Source organism: Etheostoma spectabile, chromosome 8 (genome assembly GCF_008692095.1).
Source record: "Etheostoma spectabile isolate EspeVRDwgs_2016 chromosome 8, UIUC_Espe_1.0, whole genome shotgun sequence".
In the NCBI taxonomy this organism is placed as follows: Eukaryota; Metazoa; Chordata; class Actinopteri; order Perciformes; family Percidae; genus Etheostoma; species Etheostoma spectabile.
The window spans coordinates 14,699,264-14,721,530 of NC_045740.1; the positions used below are offsets into that span (position 1 = coordinate 14,699,264).

A 22,267-nucleotide genomic window follows, 5' to 3' on the forward strand; every position below is an offset into this window, starting at 1 on the left:
CCAAATAAAAGAAGAAGAAGATGAATAAGTCTATGGGTCTAACTTGACTCTCATCGGGTATGACCATGTGCAGTCTACGGGTGTGACACGTTTACTTAAACCGTTTAAATCTGAGCACGCACGACTCAAATCTGCACTCAACTGACATCGGAGAATGTCAGACAAAACTGCCACAAAAAGTAAAACAAAACAAAAATAGGTGCCCATTTTGTAATGTTTTTGTGATTCCATGGTCCTACTTGTTAGATGCACTACTTTTATTTTTGTAGGATGTCTTTACCCCCCCCCCCCCACACACACACACACACACACCAACAACGTCTGTCAAATGTATGTTATACACAGTACTGTGAGTAAAATCTGAGTACTGTACTGTGAGTGCTCTATTTGACTTCTCATCTCAAATTATTTAAAAAAAAAAAAGATACATCAAAACAGAAAGTCAGTGCAAACCCTTTAATTGAACTAAGTGAACTAATTAACAACAATTCTGTACAAGCAACTTCCTTTTCCAATAAAGTGTTTGTGGCATAAAATTAATGTTGAAACGCAGGAAGTTCCAGATCCAAAAAACATGGTTTTACAGGAACCGGATTCCTGCTCCAAACTGGACCCCGTCACATATCCTGCAAGTAACACAGAAAATTAGTTGAAATAAAAAGCAAGGCAAACCAAGAATCAGTTTATTTCCAGTGCATGTTAAGGGCACTATGCATGGGACATGTGTCTCTTAAAAGTGTTTAACTACATGATTGTACAGAAAAGATTTGCTCAATATTTACTAAACAACATGCGCATACATACAGAACTTTCACACATGTAAACAGACATGTGACATTTGCAATGCATGGGTTGAAGTCACCCACCTGTACAACCTGTGTTTTTTGGTCTATGCTGGTCTTTTCTAACTAAATCATTTATATTCTGTTTGCAGGGAGAGCTATTGGACATAAAGTTTACCTAGTGTGAACTATATTGCATCCAAAATTTCCCCCTTGATTAAAGTTACTGTACCTGTTACTGACAATGTTTTGATTCTGAATGACCTGTCGGTCTTTCAGCTCTCTAAAGCTCAAAAACATGTTTGCTGGACTTACAGCTGCTAAGAAAATGATTGCAACCCGTTGTAAACCACCTCATGACTTGTCTGCTTGTGTATGGATCCTTTCCTTTGACTGTTGTGTACATGGAACTCTCTGGAGCATTAAGGGAGCCCAGGAAAGACGTTGGACATTTGGCTCCACATTGCTGAGTCTTTGTTGTAAAATTGTGCTTCATCTTTTTCTTCTGTTTGCGCATGTGATTGGTCCCTCGTCTTGTGCCTGTCTGTGTGGGTGTCTGTTAGAGCTCACTTGACACATCGGCGGGCCGGTATTATATATATATTTTTTTAAAATATTCATTCATCAGAATCCTTTATAAATCATTCTGATAAACAAATATTTAAAAAATAAAAAAGGACTGTCAATCATGTTATGAGCATTGGCGTTGCAAAGTTTTCCCACCAGAAGGCACTGTACAACGTCTACGGAAGAGGATTAGGGCCACTGGTGAAATTTTTTTGTGAGTTCTGACTTTTTTCCAGAATTTGACTTTAATCTCAGAATTCTGAGAAAAAGTCAGAATTCTGAATTTAATCTCAGAATTCTGAATTAATATCAGAATTCGACTTTAATCTCAGAATTCTGAGAAAAAAGTCAGAATTCTGAGATTAAAGTCAGAATTCTGACTTTTTTCTCAGAATTCTGACTTTAATCTCAGAATTCTGACTTTTTTCTCAGAATTCTGACTTTAAAGTCAGAATTCTGACTTTAAAGTCAGAAGTATGGGTACCTGTAAGGGACCAACAACACGGAGTAACTTTGCATGATGTAGCCGGAGAACCACATGCTGACCATGTCGGATTTAAGTGAGTTTTTGCGAGTTCGAGGGGTCCCAGATGAAGCAATTTCATTACTGGAAGAACAAAAGGTGAGTAAAAAATAACTATACTTGGGTGTGGTGCCTGGTTTTTGTAAAAACTACGGAAATGCTGCAAATATGAAATGCACATGCAAGTTAGCTAGCAACGTTAGCATGCTTTTAAAATACTGCATTTTTCTGACGTCCAGCGTCCGTTGATGAGACACTGGTTTTATAGTGTTTTGTAATGTAGTTAGACGGCCTCGGTGATAATTAGGCTTCCTGAGCGGTCTACACCGAAGGAATCCTAAAATCCTAAAAACAAACTGATCACCTAGCTAGCTAGCTATCTCGGCTGTGACAGTTGAGCACATAGCATGCTGCAAACGTTTGCTAGATTATTCCAGCCACGGATTTATTGTTAACAAAGGTAATATCGGGAGGGAGTTAATGTATGGCGGTGTGGTGCCTGGTGTTTTTAATAACTACGGAAATGCTGCAGATATGAAATGAACACGCAAGTTAGCTAGCAACGTTAGCATGTTTTTATGATACTGCGTGTTTCTTACGTCCAGCGTCCGTTGGTGAGACACTGTTTTTTAGTGTTTTGTAAAGTAGTTAGACGGCCTCAGTGATAATTAGGCTTCCTGAGCGGTCTACACCGAAGGAATCCTTAAAACTAACTGATCACCTAGCTAGCTAGCTAACGTTAATATGAGCAACACCTCGGCTGTAGCGTTAACAGTTGAGCACGTAGCATGCTGCAAACGTTAGCTAGATTTTTCCAGACACGGATTTATTGTTCACAAAGGCATTATCGGGAGGGAAATTAATATATGCTCATAAAAAGTAACATTAGCGCCTGACTAAAACTAACCAGCCAGTGAACATAACAGCGTGAGACTTAACGCGTTCTCTCAACGTCCGTTCAGTTTGTCATTATATATGCTATGCTTCATAGTAAATGCCGGTAACATGATGAGGGCCAGTGCCGATTGTGTCCTGGTGATAAGGCCAATATTCGGCGATGTTTCCCTACGAAGACTCGTCCCCAGCTAACAGGGTTTTTAATGTTCACCATAGACTGTATGAAACAGTGGCCAAAGCTAACAACGCGGTCTCCACACCGTGATCGGTTGCAAAGTCAACAAACACCTCAAACTATTTCGTTGTGAAGTTACACACAACACTTTGAAACAAGTATTCCACACATCTGGGATTCTCACAAGTTAATCACCACCAATTAAACTGGGCGTGAACAAATAGAAGTTAAATTAAGCAATAAAGGACTATGACAAGGAGTGTACAAAGTTACTGGCAGACCTGTATGATTTCAAGTTTATAAATATATGCCAGGTATTTACTCCTTAAAATACATTAAACTGCCAATTTGCTTTTGAATCATGTCTAGTTGTCAAAATTTTCAGTTGGATTGACACAAGCCTACTTTGAAAAGGATCAGTTTTATGAGGCTTAACCTTATTATTTATGCAATGTGCACTTTGGAGATAATTGTCCTTTTTCTTTGTTCTTCTGTGCAGATTGACAGTGACGTCATCGGGCTCATGGATGATGCAGCACTGGCAAATTACATCCCCTCCTATGGAGACCGAATTGCCCTCTTCAATTACTGCAAAAGTAAAAAGCCCATCTCAAAGCGAAAACAAGGCCTTTTAGAAAAACTTCGTGAGAAAATGAAAGTCAGAAAGGAAGTCACCAAGGAAAACATATCACATGCTGACACAAGACCAATACAGACAAAGAAGCTAAAAACAACACGAAATGTAGAGATAGGATGGATTCACAGTGACGGTCACATAGCCAAACAGGTGAGGGCAAAGCAGGGAGGTGGCACCAGAAAAATTCAATTGGCAGTTAATGCGGGATTAAAAGACATCCTTCAAGAAGGAAAGAAACTTTTTTTCCCCGATGGAATATCTCCTAAAGGACCAGAATCAGATTTTGAGTTTGAGGTTTGGGACTTCAAACAGAACCACCTTACTGTTGACACTTGCCTGTCCATTGGCACTATGTATGAGACTGCAAGGCTCACAATGTTGCGCTTTTACATTGCCACAAAGCCAAAAGATCTTGAAGATGATGCCAGCAAGACATCTGAAGTCATTCTTGTCTCTGCACACAGTGGCAATGAAATCAATACAGCAGAACTACAAGTGGGAGAGGTCATGCTTGGTTTTGATAGAGTCCAGTCTTCCTTAAATGTGTCTATGGACTCTGAAATTACCTTTGGTCCCATTTACGGCACTGAAGAAGACACAGAGGACACGTTGATCTATGAGGGCTTTCCTATGCCTACCAGTCCAGCTCCAGCAGAGGATCTGATAATGGTCACCATACATCATGCTAACACTTTAAATGACATGATTACAGCTTTCTCGGATGAAGAGATTTTGAACAAAGCACTGAATGTGAGACGCATACTTCCAGACAACAAAGAAGAAGCAGGCAGCGGATCTGGGGTATTGAGAGATGTTCTCAGCTGCTTCTGGCAGGAATTCTATGATCGATGTACACTTGGTACAACAGTTAAAGTGCCCTTCATTCGTCATGACTTCCCTGCTGAAACATGGAAGGCAATTGGCAGAATCCTTGTGAAAGGTTACCAAGATTGTCAATATTTGCCAAACAAACTTGCACTACCATTCCTTGAACAAGTGCTTTACAACAGTGTGTATAGTGATCTTAAAGCACATTTTCTGCAGTTTGTGAGCAGCCAAGAACGTGAGGTTTTGATGCAAGCGATGAGTAATTTGTCGGCAGTTGACTCTGATGATCTTGTGGAAGTTCTAGACAGCTATGACTGTAGAAGGAGAATCACAGCGGAGACTCTTCCTACAATAGTTGATGAAATATCGCATAAAGAACTTGTCCAAAAACCCATGTTTGTTATTGACTGCTGGAGGGAGATCACCCATCATCATCATCTCTCTCTCAGTCCAGAAGCACTGACCAAGTTGTTCTCTGACCTGCAACCAACCACAAAAAAGGTCTGCAAGCTGCTGAAATTTGACGTTGATTTGACTACAAAACAGAAGGAAGTCATAAATCATCTGAAAAGATTCATCAGAGAGCTAGATGAAAGTAAACTTCAGAAATTCCTGCGGTTCTGCACTGGATCTGATCTCATAGTTACAGGCAGCATCTATGTGGAATTTGAAGAAATGACAGAGTTCACAAGACGACCAGTTGGGCACACATGTGGGAAGATTCTGCATATAGCTGACAGCTATGAGAACTTCCCAGACTTTCGCTCAGAATTTAATGCAGTTCTTGAAAGCAATGTCTGGGTAATGGACATTGTTTAGATTGATAAAACCAATCCGACAACAAGCCACCTTAAAGACTTCACATTTGAACTAATGCAGGATTTCAAGGATAGAAATGCAAGGAAGGAATAGATACTTAGGACATCCTGTATAATAAGCACTTCAGCATGACCCTTAATAGTCAGAGACAGCTTATTCCAGCTGTGCAGAAGGAAGCCCAGCTTTTGTTACAAAAACTATATAATCATTAGTTTCATGTGTTTTGGTGGTGCATTCACATACCACAACAAACTGTTATACTGACCTATATCAAAGCCAGAATCATCTACACCAGATTAAGTTATCCAGCTGTACAACACAAACCATCTTGCTGGACAGAAACATGTTTTGTTTGTTTAATTGGGGTTAAGGATTCTATTCCAACAACAGAAACAACTGTGGCATGCTTCATCACTGCTTTATCCAGTTAGCTATATCAGCTATAGGATTTTTTTGTAAGTTTTAAAATAATGGCCCACGTGAAAATTGTGTGTAAACAACCATTTCATTTCAGCCAAAAGCGTTGCAAGCTACATCTGACTAGTTGCTAGAATGTCATGTTGGACCAGCAAGCGCATTGTTCTAGTCAGAATAGTTCATCTAGACCATTTTTATTTAAATCTGAACTAATTACAACCATACATAATCTAAAAGTAAGGCTGGCAGTTTTTCAACACTATAGGTTATTTCCCGTGTGTGCAATTTTACCCATGTGTTTTGCATTAGCCATTTGCAAAATGTTGCAATTTTATGTCTTTGCTGGATTTAATTGAATTCAGGTCTTTAAAGTTTAAATACTTGCTGATTATCTTTTAAAATACCACTTCCTAGTTAGCAAAGCAAGTCTGAAGTGTATGTTTTCTGGATGTCATATTGTCTCGATACCACATCTTGTTAATCAACCTATTTAATGGTATTTTGTGATGTCATGTTGTAATGTTTGTTCCTTCTGAACAGACAATGTTTGATACAAATTGTCTTTAAAGTTTACTTATATCTGATTATTATGTGCTACAATTGCCAATATTACTTTGTTACTAAAAGAGTTTGATTAAGTCATTCAAATCCGCCATTGCAAGAATTGTTGTGAGCAGCAAAACTAATGACTTTTAATTTGGTTTGATATTGTGCATGCACTATACAGAGCAGTCTGAACATTTTGCGTTCTTACAGTACCTTGTGGATCAACACATTTGATACTAGCAATGCCAAAGGGCTGTAGTTGTTTAGGAATCCATGTTCCAAATTCTCAGGTTCTCATTTTTAACATGAGAAGGTATTTCTGTTAATGAAAACAAGTCTGGCATATAGCTTTGCAGGTTTTCATGAGCTTTAACACTTGCCTTAATTCTACACATGTATGATTTAGAATTTATGATATAACTTTTGAATAGCCAATGTTGAGGTGTTAATAATCTTTTACATTAGGTTACAGTTGTAGAAGATGTATCGATAGAGGCTATTCAAGACAATATAAATATTTTATTTTTTAAAGCATCAATTTAAAATTGTATGCTTCATATACTGCATTTGTTATGCAGAATTGGTCATGTGGTGTTCATGCACTTTTAGCTTGACCATCTCTTTAGTTTAGATTTTCTTTTAAAGCCTCTTTACTGTAAACATGTTAAATGTTACTTTTAATGGTCAAGTGTTAATTTAAAAAGTCAAGTCATTCTGGTTATATGCACTTTACAGACCAGGCTATGTGGTTATGAGATTTAAACATCTTATTAAAAAAATGTTTAATATGAAGTTTTAATGTTAATAAAATGTTTCTTTTTCACATTTGTATTCAGGTATTCATTTGACCGTTGAACCTCTCTGTCCATATTGTTGAAAGTGATGGGGTAAATGAGGTTTAAAATACAGTTAAGGAATATTACAAAGTGTTTTAAAGTCATTCATTTTTGACACAAGTGTGAAAAAATCATTCCACTGGGATTAAAAAAAAATTAACCAGTGCAAGGTGTCAACTAGGCACGATTAAACAGCTAGCAATTTACCTAGAAAGAGCTGATCTTACACAAAACCTAAAACAGTTATGATGAAAGTTGTAATAATAGATGTACAATCTGAGAAATACATGGAAATGGTATTGCTGGGGTCAAACATTTCTTAGGAACACATGAAATAGCAAGGCCTATATTTTTACTGATACATATTTGGCAAAACAAAATGTACATATACTTTTTTTTTTTAAACCATCTTACATTCTTTCACTGCTTACAAGCTGTAGAACCCAGTTTATACCTCAGTTGTCCTTACTGCACATAGTATAGTACCTAACACTTTCATTTATCGCCATTTTTTGCGGAAAGAATAAAAACTGACTAATTACTTTCTTTAAATAAAAATGTACAGTGCTGCTCATGAGTATAGGAACCCCTGCTTAAGTTAAAAAAATATTTTGGAAATTGATCTTAATGCCTTTATTAAAAAAGAGGAAAAATCCAACCTTTAAAGACACCAATTTTCTTTGTTAATGAATTATGTATTGTAAATAAATACATGTTTTTCCTAAAAATACTGGATACTATGCATCCTGAAGTTCCCTTGGCCTTTGGAAATTAAAATAACCCCATATCATCACATTACCTTTACCATGAGAATGGCATGGTTTTATTTCAGTTAGCCTAATAGTGGTCGGATTTGCATTGACAGATGATTTTATGTGAAGTACCCAATGCCAATCTCTATGTATAGTGAAGGGTATGTAATGATGTGGGGGGAGGGGATATTTTAATTCCAAAGGCCAAAGGAACTTTATCAGGATTTATAGTATCCTGATCTATGAAATAACTGGCCTTTAAAAATAAACATACTGTATGTCTGCCTCTATAGGGTGTGTATACTTATGCCCCCTGTATTTTAAGGAAGAACATTTATTTATTTACAATACATTATTCATTCACATAGAAAATTGTTGTCCTGTGTGGTTAGATTTTTCCTCATTCTTTAAGGCAATAAGATCAATTTCCAAACGATGATTTTTTTTATTCAACTTAAGCAAAGGGTTCCTATACTCAGGAGCAGCGCTCTAACTACAATTTTGCTATTTTTAGTAATGGTCTTGTAGTAGTAGTTTCCTAATTTCATCTGTTAAGAGATAACATTTTGTTTTTGCATCCAACATCTATTCATCTTAAACAGATCAAATCATTTTCTGTATTTCCTCTCTTAACATGATGTACAAATCAGCTGCAGCAAGGGGATCTGCTGGAGCATCCCATCCTTTCTCCTCCATTAGGAGACAACACAGTTCAAAAACAGTTTCGTTACACGGAAACTGCCCTTTAGGAGTACAATCTTCCATACACAAAGTGACTTCCTCCATGGCAATTGGTTTCAGTCTCTCTCAGCACTGTGCAACTCTGGGAATGAGTACATCACAAATGGCCGACCCGACGCCACATCATCACTTGATCGTGGTCTGATTTTGTGTGAATTCCATGTGTTGACAACTTCATCAAGTCATCCTGCAGAGAAATAAACAGTAAATACAGAATACAAACGTGATATAGTTGTCTCAAACTATGCAACTGCTGCCTAAACTGAAACCTAGGTTTTTTGCATTCATCAGCTAAGTCAACAGTGAACAGATACAGCATGCCAACTAATCACTGTAAAACTAAGCAGCAAGAGAATTGCATTTTCACAAAAAGATGTGCACACAGAACGATTGCTGCACTGATACCGCAATACTTCACAAATACTTTGTCATTGCATACAGTAACTGTATCTAACAGGAGGCTCTGAATGAAAGTCTTGAATGTTCACGTACATGAACAGAAAACTAGGAAGGGTCTAGTTTCTCAAAATAAAAGCTCAGTAAGTGTCTCTTTACAGGGTATAGTGAGTTTTACATCCAATATGAATACAAATTTCTTCCTTCGTATTTCTATGGCATTTTATTTCTACTTATATAGGACTTGTATTATTTGCCATTCAGTTGTGTCAGCTACATGTTTCAACGGTCAAGTACTGCTATGCAATTGAGCTGTCAGTCCAGTTTTACATTTCAGCTTTCACCTTTCAAACATGCATGACACAAAGTTTTTATCTAAACAATACCGTACATCTCTTTCTAAGGCTTGATGTTGGAGGGTTGTGGCATATTTTTGTGCCTGAATGGATTCTCCTTCCTGGCTTTGCTCGGCTACTTTTCGACTCTCGCTTAGCCCTAAGTGAGAGTTTGAAAAGCGAAGCTGACCAAAGCCTGGAAACAGGGTTTTACCGATGTAACCGTTATATTATTATTACTATGCTCCATTATTACAACCCATTTCCGAAGAAGAGGAAAGATTATTACCTGAACAAGATTAAGGAACAGAATTGGATGAGACTTTTGTCCAAAAAGTCTCCTGTGAAGTGGCCATCATCCTGAAAAGTTTGAAATAAGTTCATCCAGAACTGTGCACTTTGTTTGCGGAGGGTACCCCACCATCCCTCAATGCGCTGGTTTGCTGTGCTTCTTCCATAAAGGAAACTTCTCTCCCCTGCAAAACTGTCTGGGTGGTTGCGCCGCAAAAATATCTGCATTTCTTCAACACAACCATTTTCTGTTCCCCTGTCTGCACGAATCCTCTCTGGACAACCCCCTATGCTTGAAACTGTTTTGATGAAGTAACTTGCAACTACTTTAGGATCACTGTTAGTAGTATAGGCCTCCATCCATAACACATAGCGACTAAAGCCATCTATACAGCCATTGATGGCAATGCCATAGGGCTTTAACTTATCATAGCCATCCATATGCCAAAGCGCATTTGGACCTCTGCAGCTGTATTGGCGTCTTCTCAAGCGTCTGGCTCGCCTTAATTCCACACCTTGTGGATCAACCAATTTGATGATGCGTCTGATGGTATCTTGTGATACAACATATCCCTGTTGAACTGCACGAAGGTGTAGCCAACGATAACCTTGCATCTGTCCATTGGTCATGATCTCATGTTGAACAAAAGCCAGCACTTCATCCAAGTTAGACTGGTTCTTCCTTCTGAACAGACCAAGTCTTCTACAAATTCTCTTCAAAGTCCGGACACTTATTACTTTTTGATTGTTGTGTGCTAAAATTGCAAGTATTTCTTTGTTACTGAAAGAAAGTCTGAAGTAGAGTTTGATATATTCATCCAAATCTGACATAGGAGGCATTGTTGTGAGTAGCAACACTGATCAAATCCTATTGAGGGAAGGCTTTAACAGTAATTGAAGAGGGCAATTCGGTCTCCATAGGAGGGGATGTAATTTGCCAGTGCTGCATCATCCATGAGCCCGATGACGTCACTGTCAATCTGCACAGAAGAACAAAGAAAAAAGACAATTATCTCCAAAGTGCACATTGCATAAATAATAAGGTTAAGCCTCATAAAACTGACCCTTTTCAAAGTAGGCTTGTGTCAATCCAACTGAAAATTTTGACAACTAGACATGATTCAAAAGCAAATTGGTAGTTTAATGTATTTTAAGGAGTAAAATACCTGTGCATATATATAAACTTGAAATCATACAAGGTCTGCCAGTAACTTTGTACACTCCTTGTCATAGTCCTTTATGTGCTTAATTTAACTTCTATTTGTTCACAGCCCAGTTTAATTGGTGGATGAATTAACTTGTGAGAATCCCAGATGTGTGGAATACTTGTTTCTAAAGTGTTTGTGTGTAACTTTACAAACGAGAAATAGTTTGAGGTGTTTGTTGACTTTGCAACTCGATCACGGTGTGGAGACCGCGTTGTTAGCTTTGGCCACTGTTTATACAGTCTATGGATGAACATTAAAAACCCTGTTAGCTGGGGACGAGTCTTCGTAGGGAAACATCGCCGAAATATTGGCCTTTCACCAGGAACAAATCGGCACGGCCCTCATCATGTTAACGCGCATACTTATGAAGCATGCAAATATATATGACAAACTGAACGGAGCGTTGAGAGAACAAGCGTTAAGTCTCACGCTGTTATGTTCACTGGCTGGTGTTTTAGTCAGGCGCTAATGTTACTTTTTATGAGCAATATTATTTCCCTCCCGATAATGCCTTTGTGAACAATAAATCCGTGTCTGGAAAAATCTAGCTAACGTTTGCAGCATGCTACGTGCTCAACTGTAACGCTACAGCCGAGGTGTTGCTCATATTAACGTTAGTAGCTAGCTAGGTGATCAGTTAGTTTTAGGAATCCTTCGGTGTAGACCGCTCAGGAAGCTCAATTATCACTGAGGCCGTCTAACTACTTTAAAAACACTAAAAACAGTGTCTCATCAACGGACGCTGGACGTAAGAAACACGCAGTATCAAAAAACATGCTAACGTTGCTAGCTAACTTGCGTGTTCTTATATCTGCAGCATTTCCGTAGTTATTAAAAACACCAGGCAACACACCGCCATACTAACTCCCTCCCGATATACCTTTGTTAACAATAAATCCGTGGCTGGAATAATCTAGCAAACGTTTGCAGCATGCTATGTGCTCAACTGTCACAGGAGATAGTAGCTAGCTAGGTGATCAGTTTGTTTTTAGGATTTTAGGATTCCTTCGGTGTAGACCGTCAGGAAGCCTAATATCACCGAGGCCGTCTAACTACATTACAAAACACTATAAAACCAGTGTCTCATCAACGGACGCTGGACGTCAGAAAAATGCAGTATTTTAAAAGCATGCTAACGTTGCTAGCTAACTTGCATGTGCATTTCATATTTGCAGCATTTCCGTAGTTTTTACAAAAACCAGGCACCACACCCAAGTATAGTTATTTTTTACTCACCTTTTGTTCTTCCAGTAATGAAATTGCTTCATCTGGGACCCCTCGAACTCGCAAAAACTCACTTAAATCCGACATGGTCAGCATGTGGTTCTCCGGCTACATCATGCAAAGTTACTCCGTGTTGTTGGTCCCTTACAGGTACCCATACTTCTGACTTTAAAGTCAGAATTCTGACTTTAAAGTCAGAATTCTGAGAAAAAAGTCAGAATTCTGAGATTAAAGTCAGAATTCTGAGATTAAAGTCAGAATTCTGAGAAAAAAGTCAGAATTCTGAGATTAAAGTCAGAATTCTGGATAAGTCAGATTCGAGATAAAGTCGAATTCTGAGAAAAAAGTCAGAATTCTGAGATAAAGTCAGAATTTGAGAAAAAAAGTCAGAATTCTGAGATTTAGTCAGAATTCTGACTTTTTTCTCAGAATTCTGACTTTAATCTCAGATTCTGAGATTAAGTCAGAATTCTGAGATTAAAGTCAGAATTCTGAGATTAAAGTCAGAATTCTGAGAAAAAAAGTCAGAATTCTGAGATTAAAAGCAGAATTCTGAGATTAAAGTCAGAATTCTGAGATTAAAGTCAGAATCTGAGAAAAAAGTCAGAATTCTGAGATTAAAGTCAGAATTCGACTTTTTCTCAGAATTCTGACTTTAATCTCAGAATTCTGAGATTAAAGTCAGAATTCTGAGATTAAAGTCAGAATTCTGAGATTAAAGTCAGAATTCTGAGATTAAAGTCAGAATTCTGACTTTTTTCTCAGAATTCTGAGATTAAAGTCAGAATTCTGAGATTAAAGTCAGAATTCTGACTTTTTTCTCAGAATTCTGAGATTAAAGTCAGAATTCTGAGAAAAAAGTCAGAACTCACAAAAAAATTTCACCAGTGGCCCTAATCCTCTTCCGTACAACGTCCCTGTTGGCAACACTGATTTTTTTTGTTGTTGATGTGTTTTTGTTTAAAAGGACTTTAAGTTTCATATCCTAAGTTTGTATTTTTATACATTTTATTTATCAGAACTTTAATATATTTTGATGTTCCTCTGTTCTGTTAAACAAATTATTATGTTACTTTAGTGTGAACTCATAAATACCAATACACTACAAATAACTAATGTTTGGAAAATCTGTTTAAGTTTTGTAACCCGTTTCTGGATTTAAAAAAATTAATATAACGGCCGATATATCGGCACATCAGATTTTTAAATAACCAAATATTCGTATTAGTCTTAAAAATCCTTTATCGGTCGGGCTCTAGTGTCTGTTTATGTATGTGTTCGTTAACGTCTGTTTTCTGTTTGTAATCTGTAACCTGTGGACGTCACTCTTTCTGTTGCGTTTCCCCCCCTCCCCGTCTTTCCTCTTTGTATTTTTGGGCTCTGGGACATGTTCTTATGTCTCAGTTTTTGCTAGTAATTGTTCTTAATTTCTATAATAAAAATAAAACCTTCACAAAAAAGTTTATCTAGTGTGCCTTACATGTCTTTAAAGTAAATTAAATAGGTGTAATTCCAAATCTTACCTAAAACTAGCTACCCTTATCAGCCCTACCTGTCTCCACTCTGGACTCCCATGGGAATGCAGTAATTCAGCTCCAGTCTGGCAATGTTTCCCAAACGCAGCACAATGCCCAGTCCATATGACCAACGGATGCATTCTGCCAGTTTCTTCAAATGTGCTTTTGGCCCCTCACCTGAGTAAAAAACAAAAATATAAACTCAGCCAGACGGAAAACAAGTGCATCTGCAAAAATCCTTTCTAATAGAATTCAATCATAAATCAAGGTCTGTTCCATAAAACATGAACCTTTAACAGTCATGTTCTGTTTCCACCTACTCACCATAGTTAAGGTTACAAAGGTTTCCGGCATTGAGGAAGAAGTGTGTTCTGAAGAGGTCACCAAAGCCCCCCTTGCCTGGTCTGAAGGGTAGAGGGGTGTAAAGGTGGAGGCCTCCAGCCCAGTAGCCCTCTCCTCCCAGGTAGTCACCTGCCATATCAGTAATTCCAGCTAACAACATTTTCAAATAACCATCACACTTCAGTCTGGTTACCAAGCAACACAGCCATGATAATGTCTCACCTTCACTCTGTGGGCCCAAACTGTACATACTGAATCCCCTGATACTGGTGGGGCCACCAAGATAGAACCTAGAAGGTTGACAAAGACACATAAAACATACACTATGTATTACATTTATGAGCTTTCTGTGAAAACAGAAAGAACCATAGTTATTTATTTTTTTATTTAGTTTGCATAATTGCAGCATGTTGTGTCAAAAACTTCACTCCTAAGTCATAAGTCGGTCAAATCTGACGTGATTTACACTTTTCAAGGACATATATAACCTCTGCAATGTCCATCGCAAATAAACATACATACATCTACTTAGAAGTCACTGAAAAAAGACACTCCTTCAGAACTTGCCTGAGAATGAGAACACTTTTAAAGCATTCTTCAGTATTAAAGTAGTGATAGTTGTCTAGACATCCATTGGTACATTGCAAACAGCAACTGCCAATAGAGAATTCAAAATACTTTTAATGGTGCCAATTTTCCATAATGAAAATAAAATATAGGCGGGGAAAAAACGGTCTCAAGCTGTCTCAAGTCAAGACTTCAAAAACCCCTGGGGTCTCTTAACATACTTATCAGCATTCACGAGGTGCATTGACTATTTATGGTTAAAAATGGATGTGTACAGGGTGGAATAAGAGGATGATTCACGTATGCACACACGTGATTTATAAAGAGAACACTGCTTACAGATGTGCGTGCGTACGGTTTTTTAAATCTTTTTTTTTTTTGGGCGTACGCCATTTTTGGCTTTTGGCCATTCGTACACTTTTAGTAAGAACCCTACGCACAGTTTAATAAATGAGACCTCTGGTCTTGTGGATAATGGTAACAGGTTGGTGCATTGTATTTCTGTACCTGTCTGCTATGCTTGTTGGCTTGTCACCAATGGGCAGGAGCAAACCCCCCCACAATGAGGCAGAAAGGACCTGAGGGAGAAAGTCAAAGGTTTAGTCACAACAATCTAACTTTTTTTTTTTTTTACATAAAAATGTATTCCTGGCTAAATAAGGGCAAGGTATTTTGGAAAGAAGTCTGTTGGTCATTTAATTTAGTTTTCTCACTAAAGCCTGAGTAGATTACTCATGTTTACTAGGATTCTTAACTTTGACCCAGTACAAAGTCTTTTGATGAGATGATTTGCTAAATGGCTAAAATGTAAAATGTAGAATCTCACCGAGTCCCAGAAGAGGGTTTTGTTGAGCTGGATCTCAAAGTCCTCCTTCAGGAAACTGGCGTCTCCCCCAGTGTAACCAGCAAGTTCCTACACAACAACAACACAAAATGTCAACACTGGTGCACAAGATCAGTCATACTGTTTTTAAATAGCATTTGAAAAAAGCTCTGGATTAGTGTTAAACAGAAAACCTGATGGATCTTCAACAGGCCACCTTTCCTGGGAAGGATGGAGGAGTTTCTGGTGTCGATGACCATAGAATGCTGAAAAAAAAACAAAATGGCACCGTTCTCAAAACTACTACTAAAAATCTGTTCACAAATAAAGTGTCATATTGGATATTTAGTCTTTTTGCACTATTCAACAATTCATATCCACTGTTCAATATCCCCCATGCAATGTTATCGGATTTGAAAACCCTGACTAAAGCACTGAATACCAGCTTGCCATTCATTCTCTGACAGCAGATTACATGAAACTCATAAGCTATTTTAAAGCTAATGCTAAAATCTTTAATGTAAATAAGAGACAAATACCGAAAGTGAGGACTTTAGGGAATGGCCACTCTCCTCCCGGACGGCAAATGAGGCAGTGCGAGCCAAACAGCCCAGCTCTCGCCACACTCCCTCCCACTTCAGGGTTTGGTTGGTGTTCCACACAGGGAACTGTGGGTGGTAAATTGGTAATAAGACACCAGTTTATTACTTTTGTTTGTACAGATCACATGCAGTAAATGAGTATACATTGTTTGTAACATAGCAACTGTTGTCTCCTTAAAACCTATGGAAAACAATGGCTCTGTGACATCTCAATAAAGTCTAAATCTTTAGTTTCTAAGGAACAAAACTCAGCGCAGAGCTGGACTTTCTGATAGAACTGGTCTCTTTTTTCATGTCTTCTATTATGACTCTTTTCAGCTCATTTTGTTGAACAAAACCTTAATGTGTTAATTAACTTCATCCATGTGCATGGAGGTACAACCATTTTTACAGAACAACAGAAGAGGCAAATAAAAAGAAACAAGTATTTACGCTCAGTTCTCCAGAGATGCCTCGATCCGTCTCCCTCAGTGAACTCCATGGAAACTGACCTGTTACTTTGTACACATTGAGTGAGATGCTTGAAATGAAAAAAAGAGAAGAAGAGATGTCAATACCATGCTGCTAGGATTCATTTGTGACTACAAAATATACCCATCTATAGTTACTGCATATATCAATCAGGCATTTACTTGCTGACCCAGATCTGGAGAGTCATCTTATCTATCTAATGCCCAACTTCAACCACCCTGCAAAACTGAACTGCAGAACCTATAGCAAAAGACACACATGTATACCATGTATCAAGGTGGTTAGATTTATTCTATGAAGCTGATCATATCTTACTTGCGTTCAAAGTTTCCTGGTTGGGGTTTGAAGAAGGACAGGCCGTAGGATGTCTCTTTGGTTCCGTAGGAGAACTGAAAGGTCATTTTCTCTGCACGACCTAATACATTGGGTAACTTCAGGCCTAGTACCTGAAATCAAAGCAGGTAAGGGTTTTCTATTTAGGGGCAACCAAACTAATAAAACTCAATCTGTCTGGAAAAAAGAAATGCATTATAAAACGCAAACAAACATATAGATTTGGGTCAAAGTCAAATTACTTAATCACAATGAAATATCATCAGTGCCATAAACTAAAGTTGGAGTCAACATTGGATATTATCTTTACAGGAAGATATTGCTAAACCAGTGTGTTTAAGCCAGTGCAGTAGTATGACACTACAGTTGGATCCAAAAGAGGAGGTGGCCTTTTAGAAAGCACTCACCATGCTTCCTTCGTTGTTTCCAACCATGGTGTTGTAGCTGCCTGTCATCCGTCTCAGCTCGGTGACTTCAAATGTCACATCAAGGCCGTTAGGAAGAGCATCCTCACCTGAGGAGGAAAACAAAGAAATAGAATATCAACAATAATTTCATGTTTGGTTTAAAACAGTGAGACAGAACACAGAAAATGCAAATCATTAGAATTTGTACATTTGTTAAGAAAGTCTATATGTGTAATCATAAGACAAGTACCTCGTGACGTGTCAATAACAACTTCAACTTTTCTGAAAATACCGAGACGGAGCAGCTTTCGTCGGGCTTCATGGGACTTTCGCATCACCTGCACAACAGATTGAACCATGTGTTGACGCCAGTAATGGCTACTCACAAGCATCGATTGGTACAGCTGTATCAACATGCACCTACATCAATCAAGTTCTTTGCCCGGAAAACTTCTGAGATTTCATAAGTCAACAGGTCCTCCTTGGTTCTTCCAAGCCCATCTATGTGCACTCGTTGAACTACAACCTTAAAAAAACAGAAGAGACAGATAACTTTATGAAAATTTGGAACACCCCCCAAAAAATGTATATTCTAATGTAATAATAATGTTTACTTTATTAGTCCCACAAAGGAGAAATGGAGAGATGTCAGAGTGAATGGGAAAGGCCCATGGAAAAACACCCCGAGCAGTTGGGGGTTCAGTGCCTTGCTCAAGAGCATGTTGGCAGTACGGGGATTGAACCGGCGACCAGTTCCCAACCCAACTCCCTACTAAATGAGCTATTGCACCCCCATTTCATTTTGCTTCATTTATGAAGAAAGAAAATACTCATTAGCTGAATATGATACGGTTTCTTCCTTGTATAAAATGTCTACAAATGCTGCAGTTTCCTGGCAATTTGGGTTGTGTTTTAGTTTTATTGTTTCAATATTTTCATTTACAGCTTTTGGTTTGGATGTGAGGCAGAGAATCACTTAATACTATGCTGGCAAGGCACAAAGCTAGTGTGGTGACTGGTGGTCTGGCAATATGCCCTAGTGAGAGAGACTGGTGTAATTACTGCTTGAAACAAAACAAATCTTACATCCTTGTTTTCAAGAACTTCTTGCTTTGGTTCGTGCTCAATCCCAGGAGCCTCGATATCGTCAGGTTGAACTCCCAGCTCTGGCCCTTGCATGGGCAGAGGGTCCAGGCTCTGCAACACAAAATATGAGGAAAACATATTTATAATCACAATCAGAGTTTTACCATGGTTTACCAATCATATGAATAGGGCAGAGATAATGACATGAAGAGGAGTTTAAATTCTATAATCACACACATATTATACATGTTCGGTCTCTAAGTATTCACCAATATACACACTAGGGCTGCAACTAACTAATAAACTAATTTTTTAGTAAAGTTGATTATTTTCTAGATTAATTAATGAATCACTTGTTCTAAAAAAAAAAAAAAAAAAATCACAATCACAGTTTCCCACATCCCAAGATAATGTATTGTTTACTGTTGGACCATAAGACCAAAACCCCAAAATATTTAGTTTATTCAGAGAAAAGCAGCAACTCATGACATTAAAGAAGCTGGAACCAGATTATGATTGACATTTTTGCTTAGATGAAGTTTATGACAACTCAATAATAACAGTCATTGTAAAATAGCTGCTGGCTTGTTTTCTGTCATTGACTAAATGATTAATTGTTTCAGATGTACACCACACCATAATGCCGGGGGTCGGTTGGTGTGCTGACTGCAGCATGACTACAGCGAGTGGAGGAGCCACTAGCATCTTTCCTTACTCTCAATACTTTGTATCGAAGTACACAGTAAGCAGAGTATTTACGTGTAATGGTGAAGTTAAAAACTAACTAGCAAAAGATGAGTTCGGTGTTATCGCAGAGCCGAATGAACCATGTTGGACCTTGTTGAATACAGTATGGCCTTTCTTGTTTAACAGAACAGTAGCATATCTACATAAACACGGAGAGGTCAAAGTCCTAGCTAACACGTTCACGGGTCTTTTCCTTACCCTGGCGTGGACGGTGCCCATGCTGAGCTCTACAGGGCGCTGTCCCAGGAAATATGAAATCAAATTTGCGTGGTAAAAGTCTAATTTAATCTACAAGTAGCAGGAGAATAAGGCGACGAGGCTCCGTATAAGGAGGCGGCCATGTCACTTACTGACCACGCCTTCTCTGGTGCACATTCAATACATCAACGCTGCACAATGTTAAAAAAAAAAATAATAATAATAATAAATGAAAGAAAATTCTACTTTCTGCAAAAGTAAATGTATACTATCACCAATTCGACTAATATTATTATTGTTATAATTACGTTATATTAAACTATACTAAATTATATTGTATTATTGTAAATGTATTACCAATAATACGGATGATGATGATGATGATGATGATGATGATGATGATGATGATGATGATGATGATGATGATGATGACGATAACATGTTTAACATTACATTGAAATTTTAAATTCAGATAGCGACTGCCAAAGATCATGTCATATTTTCAAATGTCTTAGCCTGCTTAGGTTATTTTTTTTATTTATTGAAATATTTAAACAAAAGGCCAAATAAAAGACTAACTCTTGTGCTTTTTGATTGGCTTTTATATTATATCAAATACAGACCCAAAATCCCCTCCAACTTTTGATTGACATTTATGTGTTGGATGGCAAGATGGATGTGTTACTATACAGTATACTGTAGGAAAAAATGTATATATATTCACAAGAGTGTATAATGTTTTTTTATACACTGTATTCATAATCATGTTTCAGGCAAGGTCATGCTGAGGAGTAAACCAAAGTATTGTCTTAAAGATTTACAGTATAAACAATGTCTCTCATATATATATATAACTGTCTCCAATAGTTTAAGCTTAAAATAATGGGAAAAGTGTTTTGTTTTATTTCAATAAGAGTAGAAAGGGCAATTAATAATTCAGAACTGGGAGGCTGAGTGAGGATGTAGACTTAGGATGAAAAATACCTGTTCTCTGTACTCTGTTATCCTATACTTCTCTAAGAGTTCTTAATAAACAGTTGTATCTCATCACATATTGCACCTCGACATGGTGATATTTCTTAAGGGCATAGGATCCTTCAGTTTTTAGAAGAAATTCCTCAAAAATATACTGTTAACTTTAGTGTAAAAAAGCTGGCAAATACTTGAATGAAACTAACTCAATCAGAATCCATACTAACATTACAAGTTTAATAACAATAATTATATAAAATGTGCTCATTTTATAACATAATACCCAGCCCAATGAAAACTTCCAAATACATATCAACACTATACCATGCGTTAAATAACATATCAGCTGAGTGGAAGAAAACATCAAACATAAGTTCACAGTTGTTTGTATGTTGCTGAGCATCTCTGCAGGCCTTGAATCCTGTAACAACAAGATTAGACAAAATTTACTTTTATGGTATGGTGAATTTTAAAATGCTTGTGAATATTGCCTGTCGTGTTGTTTCGATTTTACAAGCTGCTCTTACGCTTCTGTTTCGAAGGTTTCTTGGGATATTCTGTCTTCATTTACACCTTCGGGACATTCATTAATGTTTTTTATGCCCAGTGTGGTCAGCGCTGTGGGGGGAAGGCTCTGTGAGAAGTTGTTTTATTTAAAAGTGTCATTATTCTGAAAAAATATTCCTTTGATGATTTTAAATTTTGCTGTATGAAGCAATAATAGGGTGGATTAAAAGTATGTATACATGTGAGTTGTGACTAAATAGGCTACTAAACTGAATTAAAACCTGATAAATATCTTGGGTGAGCTTAGAATTATGTTGCTTATAAAAATAACAGTTACATATTGAAAGTGTTGATCTCTCTCTGCCCCAGAAAGCCTAATATAGTGCCCATGTCCTACGCTTACCATGCTTGTATTGGGCAAAAGTGATGTATTTTTTATTAGCGGGGTCCAGTATCCCGAAGACTGCATCCAGGTTGGAGTTGTTGAACAGATTCGGTCCGTCCACACCATTCTGCTGAGACATCTTCAGCTGTTCCAGCTGCTCAATGAGAAACTCTCTGGGATTTTCTGATTGAAAAAATAAACCACAATGAATTGCTTCTGGTAATAAAGGTTCAAGTATTGAACACCTTTAGGAAAGTTTGCAGCAACCAAATAACAACAATATCAACAGAATAAAACTGAAGAATAACTAGCAAATATTTAACAATGCCAAACTTATATTTTTCTTTACATACACTTTGTAGACATTATTATATACCACCTGGGTATGTTCAAGGCAAGAACAGAATATTTGGGCAGTTTTAATTGAACTGTGAGCCACAACATAGCAAAAGTCATTTTTCAAATGACATTTTAGACTACTTTAGGCAATAACCTAGCCTACAGCTAGCTTGCTAGCTAACTATTGCAAAACATGGCTAGTGTTTTTAGCAGAGGATGTTAGGTCCATTGGGACTACAACAGAGACAAAATAAGTTCTAACCAGGTCTGTAAAAGAAGAGCATGCTGGTCAGGTTTTCCATGAGCTCGAAAATTTTGTGTTTCTCGAGATAATCGACGACGTCTTTCTCTCTCTGCGTCGCCATGTTTTATAATTCACAAACATAGACAGTTAGTTTACAACTTGTTGCCATGATACGCCTACACCGAGTGCGCACGCACGCACGCGCACACACGTACTTTTCACTTAATGACAGGATGCGTCCAGCCAGTCTACCCCACCAATCACAATTACAAGCCTATTATATATAATATAACCCCAACCCTTACCCTTATGTTAACCTAAAACTAAACGTAAAGTCACACACCGTAAAGGTTACAGTAGGGCAGATTTTAAATCACCTCTTTGACAAATAAATAAATAGGACCTCAGGATGATAAAACCAAAACCTTTTAACATTTTACTAAGTGATTAGTTGTTTATATAAAATGTCAAAGAAATACGGAAACATAACTATTAAAAGTTCCAAAGCTAAATGCGATGTTTGACTTAGTTTTTTTGTCTGACCAACAGTCCAAAACTGCCAAATAATTAATTTAGAACAATATAATACAGGGGAAGCAAAACACATATATTTAGAAGCTGGGAATGATTAATTTTGCAAGTCTGTCAGTATTTCCATAAAGAGCAAGGACATCTACTACAAAGTAATGGGCAAAGCTTTGGTACATTTTTATTTCAAATTAATTTTGTCTGCTAGCAAACAACTAAAAACAA

At 37.6% G+C, this 22,267-nt stretch overlaps 3 protein-coding genes across 7 annotated transcripts; 1 reads left to right on the forward strand and 2 right to left on the reverse strand.

Moving 5' to 3' along the window:
* Window positions 1-441: 441 nt before the first annotated feature.
* Window positions 442-19,233, reverse strand: samm50 (SAMM50 sorting and assembly machinery component). 4 transcript variants are annotated; one of them, XM_032522627.1, is made up of 15 exons: window positions 19,068-19,233; window positions 18,123-18,233; window positions 17,461-17,562; window positions 17,287-17,374; window positions 17,037-17,143; window positions 16,612-16,742; window positions 16,258-16,345; window positions 15,763-15,891; window positions 15,418-15,489; window positions 15,227-15,313; window positions 14,908-14,978; window positions 14,056-14,123; window positions 13,816-13,962; window positions 13,527-13,668; window positions 442-626 (listed from the first exon to the last, which is right to left on the reverse strand). In XM_032522627.1, the coding sequence occupies exons 1-15, from the start codon at window positions 19,086-19,088 to the stop codon at window positions 581-583; spliced, it is 1,410 nt and encodes a 469-aa protein (XP_032378518.1). In that variant the 5' UTR covers window positions 19,089-19,233; the 3' UTR covers window positions 442-580. The 4 variants fall into 4 exon arrangements, 3 of the variants coding, with proteins under 3 accessions (XP_032378518.1, XP_032378517.1, XP_032378516.1); XM_032522626.1 differs by having other exon boundaries at window positions 13,816-13,971; XM_032522625.1 differs by having other exon boundaries at window positions 13,816-13,983.
* LOC116693589 (uncharacterized) lies at window positions 1,739-5,711 on the forward strand. Its single transcript, XM_032522618.1, has 2 exons — window positions 1,739-1,971; window positions 3,444-5,711. Exons 1-2 carry the CDS (start codon window positions 1,888-1,890, stop codon window positions 5,226-5,228), a joined length of 1,869 nt encoding a protein of 622 aa, XP_032378509.1. The 5' UTR covers window positions 1,739-1,887; the 3' UTR covers window positions 5,229-5,711.
* A 687-nt stretch (window positions 19,234-19,920) lies between the features above and the next one.
* efcab10 (EF-hand calcium binding domain 10) lies at window positions 19,921-21,972 on the reverse strand. 2 transcript variants are annotated; one of them, XM_032522648.1, is made up of 4 exons: window positions 21,533-21,715; window positions 20,950-21,114; window positions 20,567-20,657; window positions 20,314-20,460 (listed from the first exon to the last, which is right to left on the reverse strand). In XM_032522648.1, exons 1-4 carry the CDS (start codon window positions 21,633-21,635, stop codon window positions 20,415-20,417), a joined length of 405 nt encoding a protein of 134 aa, XP_032378539.1. In that variant the 5' UTR covers window positions 21,636-21,715; the 3' UTR covers window positions 20,314-20,414. The 2 variants fall into 2 exon arrangements, with proteins under 2 accessions (XP_032378538.1, XP_032378539.1); XM_032522647.1 differs by lacking the exon at window positions 20,567-20,657 and having other exon boundaries at window positions 19,921-20,460; window positions 21,533-21,972.
* Between the last annotated feature and the right edge of the window lie 295 nt (window positions 21,973-22,267).

Coding starts and splice junctions, on each gene's coding strand:
- LOC116693589 (XM_032522618.1), top strand. CDS start 1,888: ATGCTGACCATGTCGGATTTAAGTGAGTTTTTGCGAGTTCGAGGGGTC. Junction 1,972..3,443: donor CATTACTGGAAGAACAAAAG/GTGAGTAAAAAA, acceptor TCTTCTGTGCAG/ATTGACAGTGACGTCATCGG.
- samm50 (XM_032522625.1), bottom strand. CDS start 19,088: ATGGGCACCGTCCACGCCAGG. Junction 17,375..17,460: donor GGGCAAAGAACTTGATTGAT/GTAGGTGCATGT, acceptor TCTGTTGTGCAG/GTGATGCGAAAGTCCCATGA. Junction 14,979..15,226: donor AAACCCTCTTCTGGGACTCG/GTGAGATTCTAC, acceptor TTTCTCCCTCAG/GTCCTTTCTGCCTCATTGTG.
- efcab10 (XM_032522647.1), bottom strand. CDS start 21,635: ATGGCGACGCAGAGAGAGAAAGACGTCGTCGATTATCTCGAGAAACAC. Junction 21,115..21,532: donor GCTCTTCTTTTACAGACCTG/GTTAGAACTTAT, acceptor TTTTTCAATCAG/AAAATCCCAGAGAGTTTCTC. Junction 20,461..20,949: donor TTTTGCCCAATACAAGCATG/GTAAGCGTAGGA, acceptor TTGTTGTTACAG/GATTCAAGGCCTGCAGAGAT.